At 56.6% G+C, this 14,599-nt stretch overlaps 3 protein-coding genes across 11 annotated transcripts in view; all 3 read left to right on the plus strand.

Moving 5' to 3' along the window:
• Positions 1 to 1,121, plus strand: part of SPEG (striated muscle enriched protein kinase) — a 59,779-nt gene extending 58,658 nt beyond the window's left edge. For all 6 annotated transcript variants that reach the window (XM_054549881.1, XM_054549878.1, XM_024243784.2 and 3 more), the window contains one exon: positions 77 to 1,121. In XM_054549881.1, coding sequence (XP_054405856.1) covers positions 77 to 269 — 193 coding nt within the window. In that variant the 3' untranslated portion in view covers positions 270 to 1,121. The remainder of the gene's footprint in view (positions 1 to 76) is intronic.
• A 2,736-nt stretch (positions 1,122 to 3,857) lies between these two features.
• On the plus strand, positions 3,858 to 5,854 carry SPEGNB (SPEG neighbor). The gene is made up of 4 exons (XM_024243785.3): positions 3,858 to 3,985; positions 4,312 to 4,619; positions 5,226 to 5,367; positions 5,557 to 5,854. Exons 1-4 carry the CDS (start codon positions 3,858 to 3,860, stop codon positions 5,693 to 5,695), a joined length of 717 nt encoding a protein of 238 aa, XP_024099553.2. The 3' UTR covers positions 5,696 to 5,854.
• A 491-nt stretch (positions 5,855 to 6,345) lies between these two features.
• GMPPA (GDP-mannose pyrophosphorylase A) lies at positions 6,346 to 14,495 on the plus strand. Of its 4 annotated transcripts, none has more exons than XM_002812895.5 (13): positions 6,346 to 6,437; positions 7,464 to 7,523; positions 7,626 to 7,723; positions 8,962 to 9,065; positions 9,343 to 9,529; positions 9,875 to 9,934; positions 11,584 to 11,714; positions 12,726 to 12,860; positions 12,956 to 13,053; positions 13,221 to 13,267; positions 13,486 to 13,578; positions 13,760 to 13,928; positions 14,204 to 14,495. In XM_002812895.5, the coding sequence occupies exons 2-13, from the start codon at positions 7,484 to 7,486 to the stop codon at positions 14,302 to 14,304; spliced, it is 1,263 nt and encodes a 420-aa protein (XP_002812941.2). In that variant the 5' UTR covers positions 6,346 to 6,437; positions 7,464 to 7,483; the 3' UTR covers positions 14,305 to 14,495. The 4 variants fall into 4 exon arrangements, with proteins under 4 accessions (XP_002812941.2, XP_024099554.2, XP_009236425.2 ...); XM_024243786.3 differs by having other exon boundaries at positions 6,359 to 6,437; positions 7,469 to 7,523; XM_009238150.4 differs by having other exon boundaries at positions 6,381 to 6,754.
• Positions 14,496 to 14,599: the final 104 nt, after the last annotated feature.

Below are 14,599 nucleotides of genomic sequence, written 5' to 3' on the forward strand. Positions count from 1 at the left end.
GGTCTGCGGGAGGACAGAGCCCCAGCAGCTCCCAGAGCTTCCTTCCAGGCTCATCATCCCTGGCTCTGCCTGGCAGGAGCCGGCCCTCCCTGCAGGACTGCCTGGCCCACCCGTGGTTGCAGGATGCCTACCTGATGAAGCTGCGCCGCCAGACGCTCACCTTCACCACCAACCGGCTCAAGGAGTTCCTGGGCGAGCAGCGGCGGCGCCGGGCTGAGGCTGCCACCTGCCACAAGGTGCTGCTGCGCTCCTACCCTGGCGGCCCCTAGAGGCACGGACCACAGCCAGGCCTCGGGCTTCAACTGGGGGTTCCCATCAATGCCACGGGACATTCCAGGGCCAACGCTGAGCCAGGCGGGCCTGGGGCTTCGGTTACCACCAGCAGCAACATCTGGCCAGGCTCTTACCTCATAGACCTTCAAGGACAGAGACCCCAGGGCCTCGACCTGATGCCACCCCAGGCCAAAGCCAGAGTGGGAGACCCATTGGCCAGGCTGGGCAGGGTGGGAACAGGCAGAGGGACAAGAGGGGAATGGGGAAGTGGAGAGGAAAAGAAGTCGAGGGACAGGAAGGGGGAGGCTCTAGGAAGGTTCTGGGTTGGGGGTCAGTGCATCTCAGGGAGAACCAAGGAAGGTGGGCATGGCTAGAGAGGAGGAAAAGGAAGGAGCCCCGGGTGTCAGGGCAGTAGGCTGGGAGTCAGTGTGGCAAAGCGGGGGCAGGACACAGATACACTGGCAGGGGCCCAGGGCCGGGACATGAGAGAAGGCAGCGAGGCGGTGGAGGGAGAAGAGAGGACTCAGGTGGAGGTGGGGTGGGTCAGCTGTCAGCATCCTTCAGAGGAGAAACGTGGAGAGCTGGAGGCCAGCGGTCACTCACACTCACTCTCTCCTCCTGTCCAGTGGATACAGCCCCGGGCGCTCTCTGCTGGCCCAAAGATGTCCCCACCGCCCCTCCATGGCCTTTGGCCTTCTTCCCATTCATATTTATTTATTTATTGACTTTTATGAAGAAGTTTCCTCTTCCATCCGATCCCTACTGCCCATGTTGTCCTGACCATCCCACCCAGCCATCCAGCTGTCTGTCTGTCTGTCACAAGGAAATAAAAATGGCAAGCAGCATAACCTGTGTGTCTATTGGGAGGGATGGCTGGAGGGGAAGATGGCTGGTGAGGGGTGAGTCCGGGACAGGGGCATTTAGCCCTCTCTGGGCATTGCCCAACACACACATTCAGGAATATACCAGCTAGCACTTTGGGTCCTTACAGCCCCCTCCCCTGACCCTCCTGGCCCCTCACCTCTCCTTATTCCTAGAGGGAGGGGAGACTGTGGTCTGCTTCTCCCCTTGCAGTTTCCGGAATGCTGGCAGATCCACTGAACCCCCACAACCAGGCTCTGGTAGCCCCCACCTCTTGTCACATGTTCCCTCATCACAATGTGGGGGATGCTGGGCTCTGAAATAGGCCAGCCCTCACCCCAATCCTGGCTCAGCCTCATTCACTCTGCCCAGAAGACAGGCAGGAGCTCTGGTCCTGACCCCTGGAGCAGAGTGGGTTTCATCCTGATGGTTGGCGGGAGTAGGTAGTGTGAGGAGCTGCAGAAGAAACCAGGACAGGGAGGCTAAGGTGGCTGGATCACCTGAGGTCAGGAGTTCAAGACCAGCCTGGCCAACATGATGAAACCCTGTCTCTACTAAAAATACAAAAATTAGCCAGGTGTGGTGGTGCACACCTGTAATCTCAGCTACTCAGGAGGCTGAGGCAGGAGAATCGCTTAAACCTGGGAGGTGGAGGTTGCAATGAGCCAAGATTGCACCACTGCACTCCAGCCTGGACGACAGAGGGAGACTCCATCTCAAAAAGAAACACTAGGACAGGCCCACACCCCTTGCCCTCCATGTCACAGCACATATCAGAGCACATGGAGAGCACCAGCTGGGAGTGCTCTGGTCTGCTGTGTCCAGCATTTTCCTAGGGCTGAGGGACATACCAGCCTGGACCTTCTTGTCCACATGGCAAGTTAGGAGGTCTGCCGGGTGCTAAAGCACCTCAATTCTAGCCACACCCCTGCAGCGCCATAGAATGGTCACTGGGACCTAGGACTGAGCTGCCCTGCCCTGAGGCTGGGGACGAGGGGTTGGGGGGTTGGCAGGGACCCAGATCTCCTTATATCCAGAGGAAATGTTCCCCTCATCCCCACCTTCAAAATTCTGTTCTTGGCAAAGTAAAAGGAACAAAGCCTCTGACCAGGGTAGAGAGAGTTGACACTGCTGTGTTGCTGATGGAGGTTGAGGGCCCCTTGGCTCCAGCTCAGACAACCCTTTTGCCCAGCCCAGCCCAGCCCTCTCTAGCTTCTCAGGACCCCAGGGAAGAGGCAAGCCCCATCATCATAAAATAACAGGATGTTAAAGCCAGCTGGAAGGGACCAGAACGACACCTTGCCTACCTGTCATTTTAGCGATGAAGATATACAGTTTGCCTGTGAGAATCTCCAATCCCCTATACACTGCAAGTGTTTTGTATAAAAATGAGGTGCCTGAACTCATATCTTGATAAATGGTAAAATTCCTCTCCCGTCCCCCCTCTGATCTTGAGCTCCCTTCCCATCTCCATTGGAAATGGCATGTGAACTGCTTGTTCCAAACCCAGAGGAGCAAAGGTAATTTATGTCAGCAGAGCTATGTCAAAATTGCTCTGATCAAAACGTGACAGTGCCCCCACACTAGGGCGGGTAGTTCCAATGAATGGAAGCAATGCTTCTGCCTGGTGCCCGGCCTGGGCAGACTGGCCTCCAGGCAATCCCCAGAGGAGTTAACTGAACCCCTTCACCCCAGGTGGTCTGATGCCCCATGCACCAATTTATGCCCCCAAAAAGGAATTGGGTAGACCTAGGGTTGGGGCCAGTAGTGGTGCTAATCTCCAAGGACAGTGCAGTCTAAACAGCCCCTACCATGTGACATCGAGGGGAGCGAGTGCTCATGGGGAAGGCATGGAGGGGGCTGCTATTCTCAAAAATCTTTCCCGTCCCCTCCCGGTTTATCTCAGTTTACCGCCAGGGGGCACAGTGTGGAAGTGACAACCCTGGACTCCTGGGGTTGGGGGTAGGGAAAGAGTAAGGAGTTTCTGGATTGGTCTTGACAGCCACGTGGCCCTGTTGCCATTAGCTGTAGGGGCCCTAAGGCCCAAGCCCAATGCTACTCTGGCTTTATTCAGGGACATCCCCGAAACACTCAAACCCCTTAACCAACAGGGTGTGTTGTCTGACTATCCAGAGCCCAACCTGAGTGAAAAGCTGCCCCAGCAGGAAGCTGGATCTCTTGTCAGCTAGGGGCTGAATCTGGTCCTCCTGGGAGTGGGATGGATACCCTCTGCCCTGGGAGGGGACAAGGCAGCATCCAGCTGTCCAGCTGTCCAGCTGTCCAGGTGCTGACGCGAGGTGCACCTCAGAGCCGCTCGGGTTTCCCCCCACGGGCCTAGCCCAGGGGCTGAGCCAGCATCCCAGGCATCCGCAGGCTAAATAAAGAGCCTGCCTGAGTCAGAGGGAGGTGGATGGGGTCCCAGGGGGCTTGGGGCAACCACGCCAAACAAGGCAAGGAGGGGAGCGATGTATAAAACCGGGCCCAGGGCTGAGCACCTGCCTGCACCCCTACTGTGCCATCCAGAAGGGCTCTGTGCTGCCTGCAATCCAGCCAGTCGACTCAAGTCCCTAGGTCAACCCCTCCACGGTGAGTCCGATCCTCAGAGAAGCCGCAGACACCCCCATTCCTCCACCCCCCTGAATGTTCTGACCAGGGAGGAAAAGGGCTGAAGGTGGGAGCCTCTGTCTCAACCTGGACCCCCATATTTGTCGCCCATTCCCCAGATGTCTAAAGCAGCTCCTGCCAAAAAGCCAGTGGCTGTGGCCCCACCTCCTGGATGTACCCTGGACATCAATGACCCACAGGTCCAGAGTGCGGCCATTCGCATCCAGGCCTCTTACCGGGGCCACAGGTGAGAGGGAACCCCGGAGCCCTGTGGAGGAAGGGAGCTGCAGAGAGCGCATTCTTGAATGGGGTTTGAGTAAGCGCTGAGCAGCGTCAGGAGCCTTTAGAATGAGTGGTCTTAGGGGAGGGTCGTTACTGAGGTATGGAGGAGTGGCCGGCAGGAATGCATCATCCTATCAGGGCAGCAGTTCAGGAGCAGTCCTCTTCCCTACCAAGCCACACGTTTAGGGGTCTGGCGGGCCCAGGGGGCAGGTAGGAGATGATGCGCTCGCGGAAAGGGCTGTGGCAGGGCCTGTCTTGGGAGCTCTGGGCCCTGACTCGGCCCGCGGGTAGGTCCCGGAAGGAGCTGCGCGAGAAGGGGCCGCCGCGGGTGCTGGAGCCGCTGAAGGACGTGGTGCTGATCGAGGGCAGCGCGGCCAAGCTCACTTGCCGCATTTCGGCTTTCCCGGACCCATTCATCCGCTGGAGTAAGGACGGCAAGGAGCTACGTGACGGGCCCAAGTACCGCTACGTCTTCGAGGACCCTGACGTGGTGGCACTGGTGGTGCGCGACGGCGAGCTGGCAGACCTGGGCCAGTACAGCATCAACGTCACCAACCCCTTCGGCCAGTGCTCCGACTCGGCGCGCATCCTCGTGGAAGGTACGCGCGCCCCGGGCGCAGCGCCAGGGCGCAGACCAGCACCACTCAGCCAGAGCCCGCAGCCCGGTCCAGCTGCGCGTGTTTTCCTCTGGGCCTAGCTACAGAGTCCCCGCCAGCCCAGCTCTGGGCACGGCCTGGGGCGCATCGCCGCGCCAGCCAAGTGCGTCCTTCCCTACCTCGAGATCCAGCTCCACCCGGGCTGAGCAGTCAGCTGTGGGCTTCCATCACGCGGCTCCGGGTCCCCAAGGTCACACAGCAAGCCAGAGGCAGAGCCAGGGTTGGACCCGGGTCTTCTGGCTCCCAACTCTGGGCAATTTCCACTACCCGGAGCGGTCTCCGAGGCACCGCGAGATGTGTGAACATTCAGGGGCTTTCGCCCTCCTTATCTCTCTTGATCCTCTCTATTCGACCCCGAGAAGTAGGAGAGGCAGGGATAAGTCCCTTTAACAGCCAAGGAGATTAAACCAGAGAGGCTAATGATTTGCTCAACGTCACACTGCGAGTTTAAATGCATCTGTATTTAGTGCTGGGTATTAGCTGGTGAGGTGATGCCCTGCCTCATCTCCGGGTCCTTCACGGGGTTTCGCTCCCCTTTCCTTCCGCTAGTCCCGGCGAAGATTCAAAAGGGACCCGACAACACTAAGGCGCGCAAAGGCACCACCGTGACGCTGACTGCGGAGATCCTGGGAGAGCCTGCGCCCGACGTGGGCTGGACCAAGGACGGGGAGGACATCGAGGAGGATGACAGGCGAGGGCCGGGACCTGCTGCACGGGCAGGGCCTGGGGCTGGAACCTGGGTGGGACTGCGCCCAGAAATCTGGCTGGAGTGACGGGGGCGGGGACTGGGCGGCGAGGAACAGAGCTGGCTAAGGAGCCCGGCCCAGTGCGCCCGTGTACTGACCACGGCCCCGCCCTGCTCCCCGCCGCCCCTCCGCAGGGTGTTCTTCGAGATCGGCAGCACCACCACGACGCTGACCATTCGCCGGGCCACGCCCCAGGACAGCGGCAAGTACGAGGTGTACGTAGAGAACAGCCTGGGCATGGACCAGAGCTTCGCTCGCGTGGACGTGGCCTGAACGGCACCCCCGGACCTTCCGCCCTGGCGCCGAGCCCGGGGGTGGTGGGACCCACAGCCCTCCTCCAGCTTGCTTAATAAAGCTGCTCTCTGACCCTCCGCGTCTGTCCTGCTCTTCCGCGTCGCCATTCCCTCTCCCCCGCACCCGCGCCCACACGTATTCCAGACCCCCACGCCAAGGTCACAGCCTGTTAGAGTCACAGGGAGGTCTGGAGAGCGCCTAGCGCCGTGCTGCATTTCAGACAGTCAAACTGATAGAGTTGTCCTCGCCGTCCAAGGGGCCCTCACTTCCCAGCGGTACCGGCGGCTGGGCCCGGGACTCCGCCTTCTCCTCTTTTGTGCGCCCCCAGCCCCTCGTGGCTGTTTGCCCCTGGCCCCGCCCCTTCCAGGGCTGGCCACACACCCCCGCTGTCCTTAGTCCCGTTTTCCTCTGGGACCCAGTTCCTCACTTCGGTTGCTGCCCCGAGGCCCATTCCCCAACAGCTCGGGTCCCAGTCTTAAGTTCCAGGCTGTGTTTCTCAGGCCCCACCCTTCTTCGCATTTAACCCCGCCCCGCGATCCCCTGGTCACGCCCCTGGACTTCAGCACCTCTCTCCTCTCCCGTAAAGTTAGAAAGCGGGGAAAGGTTCAGACTACAATTCCCGGCAGACCCTGCGAATGAGTTCTCGCGACTTGCGAGAAGACACGTGCGCGGAAGGAGCTTGCAGTAGCGGGCGGCAGAGCTGGAGTAAAGGGAGCTAGTGGTAAAGGGAGCTGGTGGAGGGGTGGCGGCAGGGGTAAGGGGCAGGGGGACAGCCTCTAGACGGAGAGCGGGCTCCGAGGTCTTGGCTGGCCCTCGGTGCGCCCGCGCCTGTGTTGGTCCCACAATCCCTGGCAATGAGAGGCCAGGGTTTATTGGACAGAGTCAGTTGTGGGGTTCAGAGGGTCAGCAATCAATCAATCCTCCGAATCCAGAGATTTAGACCCAGTCGTCCGTATTAGGACTGGAGGAGGGTGAATAGGTTCAGTGTTTGAGATGCCAAGGGAACCTGTCTTTTGATTTGGGGTTCAACATACAGAGGTTAGTTTTAGGATTCATGTTTAGCATATAGAGAATTTTTGCTGGGATTAGGGGTTCTTCAAATTCAGATCAGTGTTAGTTCAGTACTTGGGGGTTACGTTCAGGATTTAAGTTAAATATCTGAGGCTCACTCGGGGTTTGCTGTTCAATATTCAGGGTTCACTATTGGGATTCAGGGCTTAATATCTAGAATGAAGACGCAACACTTTGGGAATCAGTAGGTTTAAGGCTTCAGTATTTTGAGGTTTGGGTCTGAGAAGGAAGTCTCTGCCAGGTTTCTGAATTTGCAGAATTTGTTCATGGCCAGAGGGAAGTCTTTTAGAGATCAAATTGTGGGGTGTGAATTTCAGAATTTGGGAGGAATCACTGTGAGGTTTGAAGGCCGACTGGAATCTGGGTTGGGATTTGAGATGTGTGGGATTTGTGAGGTTCTGTCCAGGCAGGGACTATATTGAGCTTTGGGTTTACATCTTGGGGGAGGGCTAAGTGCTGCTATTTGGGGTTTGGGGTTTGGTTGGGGTGTGAGATCTGAGCTTGATTTCTCTGCTGGGATTTGAGATGTGTGGGATTTGTGAGGTGTTGGGTCCAGGCAGAGACTATATTGAGCTTTGGGTTTACATCTTGGGAGAGGGCTAAGTGTTTCTATTTGGGTTTTGGGGCTTGGTTGGGGTAGGAGATCTGAGCTTGATTTCTCTGTTGGAATTTGAAGTTTAGGTAGCAGTCACCATTATGCTGAAAGCGGTGATCCTGATTGGAGGCCCTCAAAAGGGTGAGGTGCCGGGGTGATGGGAGGAGGTTGGGCTGGAGTGGTAGGCGGGATGGGGGCAGAGGAAGGCAGGAGGCTGAAATGTTCTCCTCTCTCCTCTCCCAGGAACTCGCTTCAGACCTTTGTCTTTTGAGGTGCCCAAACCACTGTTTCCTGTGGCAGGGGTCCCTATGATCCAACACCATATTGAAGCCTGTGCCCAGGTAACCTCAGGGGCTCCCCTCTCTCACCTCACTTCCTGCTCATCTTCATGCTGTTTTCCCCTTTCCCAACCATGATCTCTTCCCACCAGGCATAACTCCAAGGACCATCATTCACAGATGACAATGTGAATGGCGCCCCCTCAAGTTATGCTGTGCAGCTGCCCTGCTGTCTTCCCCTAATCTAGTTTCTCATCTGGCCTCTTCCTGCTCAGATTTCACTCCTATTTTTAAAGTGTGGAATGTGAGATCAGGCAAGGATCTTGGAGACAATGTAAAGCCGTAGCATGGAGACTCTTAATGATAACCAAGCACAAATTCATATCCTTGATCACCCTGATGCTCATTTCTTTATTGCTTTTCGTATTGGGCCAGGCAAGGTTTTGGTTTGAATTCAGTCTCTGCCTGCTGTGAGGCCTGCAACAAATAACACACCCTCTCTGACACTCAGTTTCCTTATGTGTAAATGGGGGTGATTAGACCTACCTTGTTGGGTGGTGAAGCTTAGAAATGATATTTGTAAAATGCCTAGTACAACACAGACCCTTGATAAATGATACCCTTACCTCATGCTGATCTCAAGCTTAGGCTGACAGATAATAAAAATGGGGGGTGGGAATGGATTAATGCAGCTTGGTAGGCAAAGTCTTTCTTAGAGTGAGTCCCAGTTCAGGTTGGTGGGGGTAATAATAATTGATTGAAAGATCAGGCCTGGCATGGTAGCTCATGTCTGTAATCCCAACGCTTCTTGAGGCCAAGTCAGGAGGATCACTTGAGGCCAGGAGTTCTAGCCTAGCTTTGGCAACATGAAGAGACCCCTTCTCTACAAAAAGTTTAAAAATTAGCTAGATGTGATGGGCTGGCTGTAGTCCTAGCTGTTGTAGAGGCTGAGGCAGGTGGTGACATGGCTGTAGTCCTCAATACTCGGGAGGCTGAGGTGGGAGGATCACTTGAGCCCAGGAGGTGGAGGCTGCAGTGAGCCAAAATCATGCCACTGCACTCCAGCCTGGGCAACAGAGCGAGACCTTTTCTCACAAAAATAAAACAAAAAAAGATCAGGCCTCCAACTTCCTCCAAATTCCTCATTGTCCAGAGGAGAAAATAGCCCAGAGTGGTGAGTGCCCTGGGGCTCCACAGCTGAGACTGAAACTGGTTTCTGGACTTTGGGCCAGTACCAAGGATTTCCCCAACATCCCCTCCTATTAGATATTCTTCCTCCCAGCCTCTTCCCTTGTCCTCAGGTCCCTGGAATGCAGGAGATTCTGCTCATTGGCTTCTACCAACCTGATGAGCCCCTCACCCAGTTCCTAGAAGCTGCCCAGCAGGAGTTTAACCTTCCAGTCAGGTGTTTGTGCACACACTCGTATATGGTGGGGGGGGAGTGGGGAGGCCCTAGGCCTCTGAGTTCTTGGGAGTGGGTTGAGTCAGCATTTGCCGGAGTTCATCCTCACCTACTAGAAGGATTCTTATTTGGACATCACTGAATCCCTGAATATATAGAGTTTCTCTGTGGGCCTTGGGCAGGAGTACTTCTGGGAGCAAGCGGTGGGGGTCAGGTGCCCTGGCTCATGGTATCTATTTCCTAAGATCCACTGAGCTGGCTCTCGGGTTCCTGGGGACAGGTACCTGCAGGAATTTGCCCCCCTAGGCACAGGGGGTGGTCTCTACCATTTTCGAGACCAGATCCTGGCTGGGAGCCCCGAGGCATTCTTCGTGCTCAATGCTGATGTCTGCTCCGACTTCCCCTTGAGTGCTATGTTGGAAGCCCACCGACACCAGCGTCACCCTTTCTTACTCCTTGGCACTACGGTGAGGGGGTCAGGAGGGCTGGAGGGTGTACAAGAGGTGATCCCAAGAGCTTCCTGGAATTCAGGGTGTTGGGGAGGCAGGGGCACCCCGGGAGTTGGTGTGGGAGCTGGCGTCAGGAGGGAGATGCGCTGCTCTGGCAGGCATGGAGGTGTTAGTGGAGACCCCGCGCCCTCTGGCTGTTCAGAAGTAGGGAGGGGGAGGGCAGCTGTCAGTTTCCACCCTTGCTGAAGGCCTGTCAGTGGCAGAGCTGCATGCCAGGTGCTGTAGGGGAGGGAAAGAAAGTAAAAACAGACGTGGCTGCCCTGGAGCAGGCGGGTCACTGTCTCGGGTGTGTCTGTCTTTCAGGCTAACAGGACGCAATCCCTCAACTACGGCTGCATCGTTGAGAATCCACAGACACACGAGGTGAGAGCAGAGAGGGGGCTGGGTGGGTGCCTACTCTGTGTCATCATCCCCTCTACCTCAGGCCTCTAGAGAATGCTGGCACAGTATGGGGTGGGCCCTAGTCTTGTCAGACAGGTGAGACACTCCTGATTAATCATCTTATATCCCTTTAAGAGAGATTGACCAGGGGGAGGGGGAAATGGTTAATTTCCCTGGGGGTGGTGCTGTAATAAATGTATGCACAGTGCATGATGGGAACACCAAGGGGGCCCCAACCCAGCTTTGCCTGGGTGGGAATAGGGAGGGCTTCCTGGAGGAAGCAAGGTCTGAGTGGAGTCCCATTTGTCTAGATGACAGAGGAGACAGGAAGGTACTAAGGTAGAGGGAATGGCAGGTATAAAGGCCTGGAGGCAGGAAGTAACATACCAGAGGCAGGAGCATGATAGGCAAGGCAGCAGGGCTCTGTCCTGTTTTGTGAAACTCCCTTCTCCTAAGCCCCTTGACTTCCACATAACCCTCCCTCCTTTATTTATGTATGTATGTATTTATTTATTTATTTATTTATTTTGAAACAGAGTCTCACTTTGTCTTCCAGGCTGGAGTGCAGTGGCACAATCTTGGGTCACTGCATCCTCGACCTCCCAGGTTTAAGCCATCCTCCCACTTCAGCCCCTCAAGTAGCTGGGACTATAGGCATGAGCCACCATGCCCAGCTGATTTTTTTTTTTTTTTTTTTTTTTTTGAGACAGAGTCTCACTCTGTTGCCCAGGCTGGAGTGCAGTGGTGCGATCTTGGCTCACTGCAGCCTCTGCCTCCTGGGTTCAAGTCTCCTGCCTCAGCCTCCTGAGTAGCTGGGATTACAGGCATGTGCCAGGCTAATTTTTGTATTTTTAGTAGAGACAGGCTTTCGTCATATTGCCCAGGCTGGTCTCGAACTCCTGAGCTCAAGTGATCCACCTACTTCAGCCTTCCAAAGTGCTAGGATTATAGGCATGAGCCACCACCACACCTGGCGTCACATACTCCTTTTATTTGTTCGTGCTTTAATATAAAACATACACATAAACACGCACACACACATGCGTGTACACACCTACACACATATAGTTTTGTGCTCAGCACCAGGTAGGTGTGAGAGAAACAGCCAAATGGGTGCAGTCCCTGCCTCTTGGGCACTGTCAGTCTAATAGGAGTGACAGAATCAAAAGGCAACCTTTGCAAATGATACAATGCAATGGGTGAGGCGTGGCCAGAGTTCAGGAGTGCCCAGGCATGAACAGCGAACTCTGGGGCCAGCAAGAGAAGACGCACAGAGAGAGTGACAGTGTCAACTGGGTTTGGAAAGGTGGGCTTTCCAGATGAAGAGATGAGAAAGGCCATTCCAGGCACAGACATGCAGTCAGGTGGAAATGCGTCTGAGAGGTAGGCGGTGGGGAGGATCAGGCAGGGAAAGCCATGGACTTTGGATTTATCTGAAGGTGAATCAGGTGAAGGGCAGTCATCTCAGGGTTTAAAGCCAGGCAGCAGTAGGATGCGGACGCGCACTGCATTTTAGCCAGGCCACCCTGGCAGCAGGGAGGAGAGGCAGGAAGTGCCTAGAAATCAGAGGGTCTTAGCGGACTGTGGCGGTAGTCCCTTCTTCTACTGAACCCAGCCCGCTCTATCCTCAGGTATTGCACTATGTGGAGAAACCCAGCACATTTATCAGTGACATCATCAACTGCGGCATCTACCTCTTTTCTCCTGAAGCCCTGAAGCCTCTTCGGGATGTCTTCCAGCGTAATCAGCAGGATGGGCAATTGTGAGGCAGGCCCCATAGCCCTGTGACCCCAAGTACACCCAGTCACGGACCCCAACACATACCAGTCTCTGCAGGCTCCGTCTCAACTTGCTCACCTTCCTCCTCCCCTCTCCCTTCTCCACTTGCCATCTCCAGCAGAGCCTCCTGAGTCCCTCCCCTTCTAACCTCATTCTGTCCCTCTTCCTTATCCATCCCAGTTCCTCCTCTGTCACTGCCTGCCCACTCCCCTTCTGGTCCATTTCTCCTAAGCCCTGAGTGTCCCAGAGATGTCTTTCAGAACAGACGGCAACACACAGTTGGGCGCACACACGCTCGGGTGCAGACGTGTGCACGTGCACACACAGACAGACATGCACACTCTCAGGCTGAGGCTCCCCTTGGAACATAGCACCAGAGCCCTGCTCACCAGTCCCAGGGTCTTTCCTCCTAGGGCTAGAAGCTGTTCCCTTCTAGGGATCCTTGCCTTACCCCCACATCGCCCCATCTAAGGCCTCCTCTGCTCATAGCCATTTCTCACTCCCACCCGTGTCTCTGCTTCCCTCTCCATCTCTCCTGGCCTCTCTGTCTCTGTCTCTGCTGAGCTGGCATCTCTACCATCTCTCTCTCCCTCTCTTTCTGTGACTGTCTCTGCCCTCACCAGCTGCCTTGCTCTGGGGTGAGTCTGTCTGTGTTTCATTCCATCCAATGAGGGGGAGGGTAACTTGGAGGGGGTGAAGGACTGAATGGGGATGAGAATGTGAAAATGGGGGGAACTCCTTCTGGAAATGGGGCAGGGATGGGAAGCAGGCCTCTGCCTGGGGCTCCCTTGTGATAGCACCCACCCAAGCGGGGGCTGGGTGGGAGAGTTTCCTGGGATGTGAGCAGCCCTTTGGAGAGGACTGGACCAGACCTGGAGAGAGGGGCTTAGAGAGGTGGTGGGAATCCTCCCACTCCTGTCCCTGGGAGACTGTGTTAGCCCCACAGTTGGGGCTCAGCTGGGGGACTGATGTCAGCATTCTTCATCTCTGCCAGGGAGGACTCACCAGGCTCGTGGCCAGGGGCAGGTACCATCCGCCTAGAGCAGGATGTGTTTTCAGCCCTGGCAGGGCGGGGCCAGATATACGTGCATCTCACTGATGGTATCTGGAGCCAGATCAAGTCCGCAGGGTATGGAAAGCTGGGTCCCCTGGGGATTGAAACTTTGGGGTGGTGGGCACAGGCCCTGCTGACCCCTGAGCCCCTGCCCCCCTTGTGGCCCCCAGTTCAGCCCTCTACGCCTCCCGCCTCTACCTGAGCCGATACCAGGACACTCACCCAGAACGGCTGGCCAAGCACACTCCAGGGGGCCCATGGATCCGAGGTACCCAGCCTGCCCCAATTCCTAACCTTTGGCTTCCACCCCATTCCCTCTGCCCTCTGAACCAAGATTCTTGACCTCGAGTCCAGAGTTAAAGCCTCAATCCCTGCCCCTTCCTGATCAAATTCGGTTTGGGATATTTGCCCCCAGGGCCTCTCTTCTGCTTCTAGGGAATGTGTACATCCACCCGACCGCCAAGGTGGCCCCCTCGGCTGTGGTGAGTGCTGGTCCCAGCCCCAGGGAGGGAAGGGTGGTGGTCGGATGGATGGAAGGTGGCCACGCTGCCTGAGTTCTGGGTGCCGGTTTCTTCACTTTGTCACAGCCTATTGTGTGTCCTCGAGCAGGTCACTTCTGCGTTATCTGTTCTAGAAGGGAGTTGGGTTTGGGGATCCTCCAAGTTCCTCCAGGGCTTATGGTGTGTGCTTCTCTCCACAGCTGGGCCCCAACGTCTCCATCGGGAAGGGGGTGACCGTGGGTGAGGGTGTGCGGCTCCGGGAGAGCATTGTCCTCCATGGAGCCACTTTGCAGGTAGGTATCAGCATACACAGCAGCATGTGACACCCCAAGAGGCTGTGGGGAGGGCCCAGGCATCCCCCCAAGAACAGAGAAGGGTGAACGCCACGGGCTCTGCATCTGGCTGCACCTCACACACCCCGGTTCCTGCTGCCTCCTGCCCCTTCCCCTTACCTTTCACCGTCCTCTTTGGCAGGAGCACACGTGTGTTCTGCATAGCATCGTGGGCTGGGGGAGCACCGTGGGACGCTGGGCCCGCGTGGAGGGTACCCCCAATGACCCCAACCCCAACGATCCCCGAGCCCGCATGGACAGTGAGAGCCTCTTCAAGGACGGGAAGCTGCTGCCTGCCATCACCATCCTGGGTATGGCTTCCTGGGGGCCAGGGCGGGGGGAACCCCACAGCTGATGGCCAGTGGCCCCGGGGAGCATTCGTTCCTCTGTGTGCACGCGTGTTTCTTCTTTTAGCAAACAGTTACCAAGGGCCTGCTCTGTGCCAGGCCCTGTGTGAGTCACCAGGGGCATGAGACCAGGGGCACAGATGGGCAGGAGGGATCCCTCCCTGCTGGCAGTGGCCCCCAGCCCCCTGCCCCTGTCTCCCGTCCCATGACCTCCTCTGGTGCCCTCATCCATGCTGCAGGCTGCCGAGTCCGGATCCCTGCCGAGGTGCTCATCCTGAACTCGATTGTTCTGCCACACAAGGAGCTGAGCCGAAGCTTCACCAACCAGATCATCCTCTGAGTGGGGCTGCCAGAAGGCCCCCAGCTCCTACCCACTCCCCTTGAGGCTGCCGCCTTCTTGGCCAGCCTCTGTCCAGAAAGGACCAGAAAGGACCAGGCAGGATCGTCACACGCCAGGGAGCAATGTGGGTGGCCTGGGGACTCCTGGGTTTTCTCCCTCCCAACTCCCTAATAAACCCCGTGAACCTTGGAGCCAGCACGGACTGTACTTATGTCTGGGCTGGGGGTGGGGGCGGAAGCGGGGCAGCTGAGTCAGGCCCCCCCACATTAGCATTTAAATTGGAGTCGTTGCTGTG

The sequence above is a fragment of the Pongo abelii genome, chromosome 11, assembly GCF_028885655.2.
Source record: "Pongo abelii isolate AG06213 chromosome 11, NHGRI_mPonAbe1-v2.0_pri, whole genome shotgun sequence".
NCBI lineage: Eukaryota > Metazoa > Chordata > Mammalia > Primates > Hominidae > Pongo > Pongo abelii.

Bases quoted from the DNA above. Each gene is read 5' to 3' on its own strand.
- SPEGNB (XM_024243785.3), top strand. From the start codon at position 3,858: ATGTCTAAAGCAGCTCCTGCCAAAAAGCCAGTGGCTGTGGCCCCACCT. The intron at 4,620-5,225 runs GTACGCGCGCCC...TCCTTCCGCTAG, and splicing joins GGCGCGCATCCTCGTGGAAG to TCCCGGCGAAGATTCAAAAG. The intron at 5,368-5,556 runs GCGAGGGCCGGG...GCCCCTCCGCAG, and splicing joins GACATCGAGGAGGATGACAG to GGTGTTCTTCGAGATCGGCA.
- GMPPA (XM_002812895.5), top strand. From the start codon at position 7,484: ATGCTGAAAGCGGTGATCCTGATTGGAGGCCCTCAAAAGG. The intron at 12,861-12,955 runs GTATGGAAAGCT...TGTGGCCCCCAG, and splicing joins AGCCAGATCAAGTCCGCAGG to TTCAGCCCTCTACGCCTCCC. The intron at 13,929-14,203 runs GTATGGCTTCCT...TCCATGCTGCAG, and splicing joins GCCTGCCATCACCATCCTGG to GCTGCCGAGTCCGGATCCCT.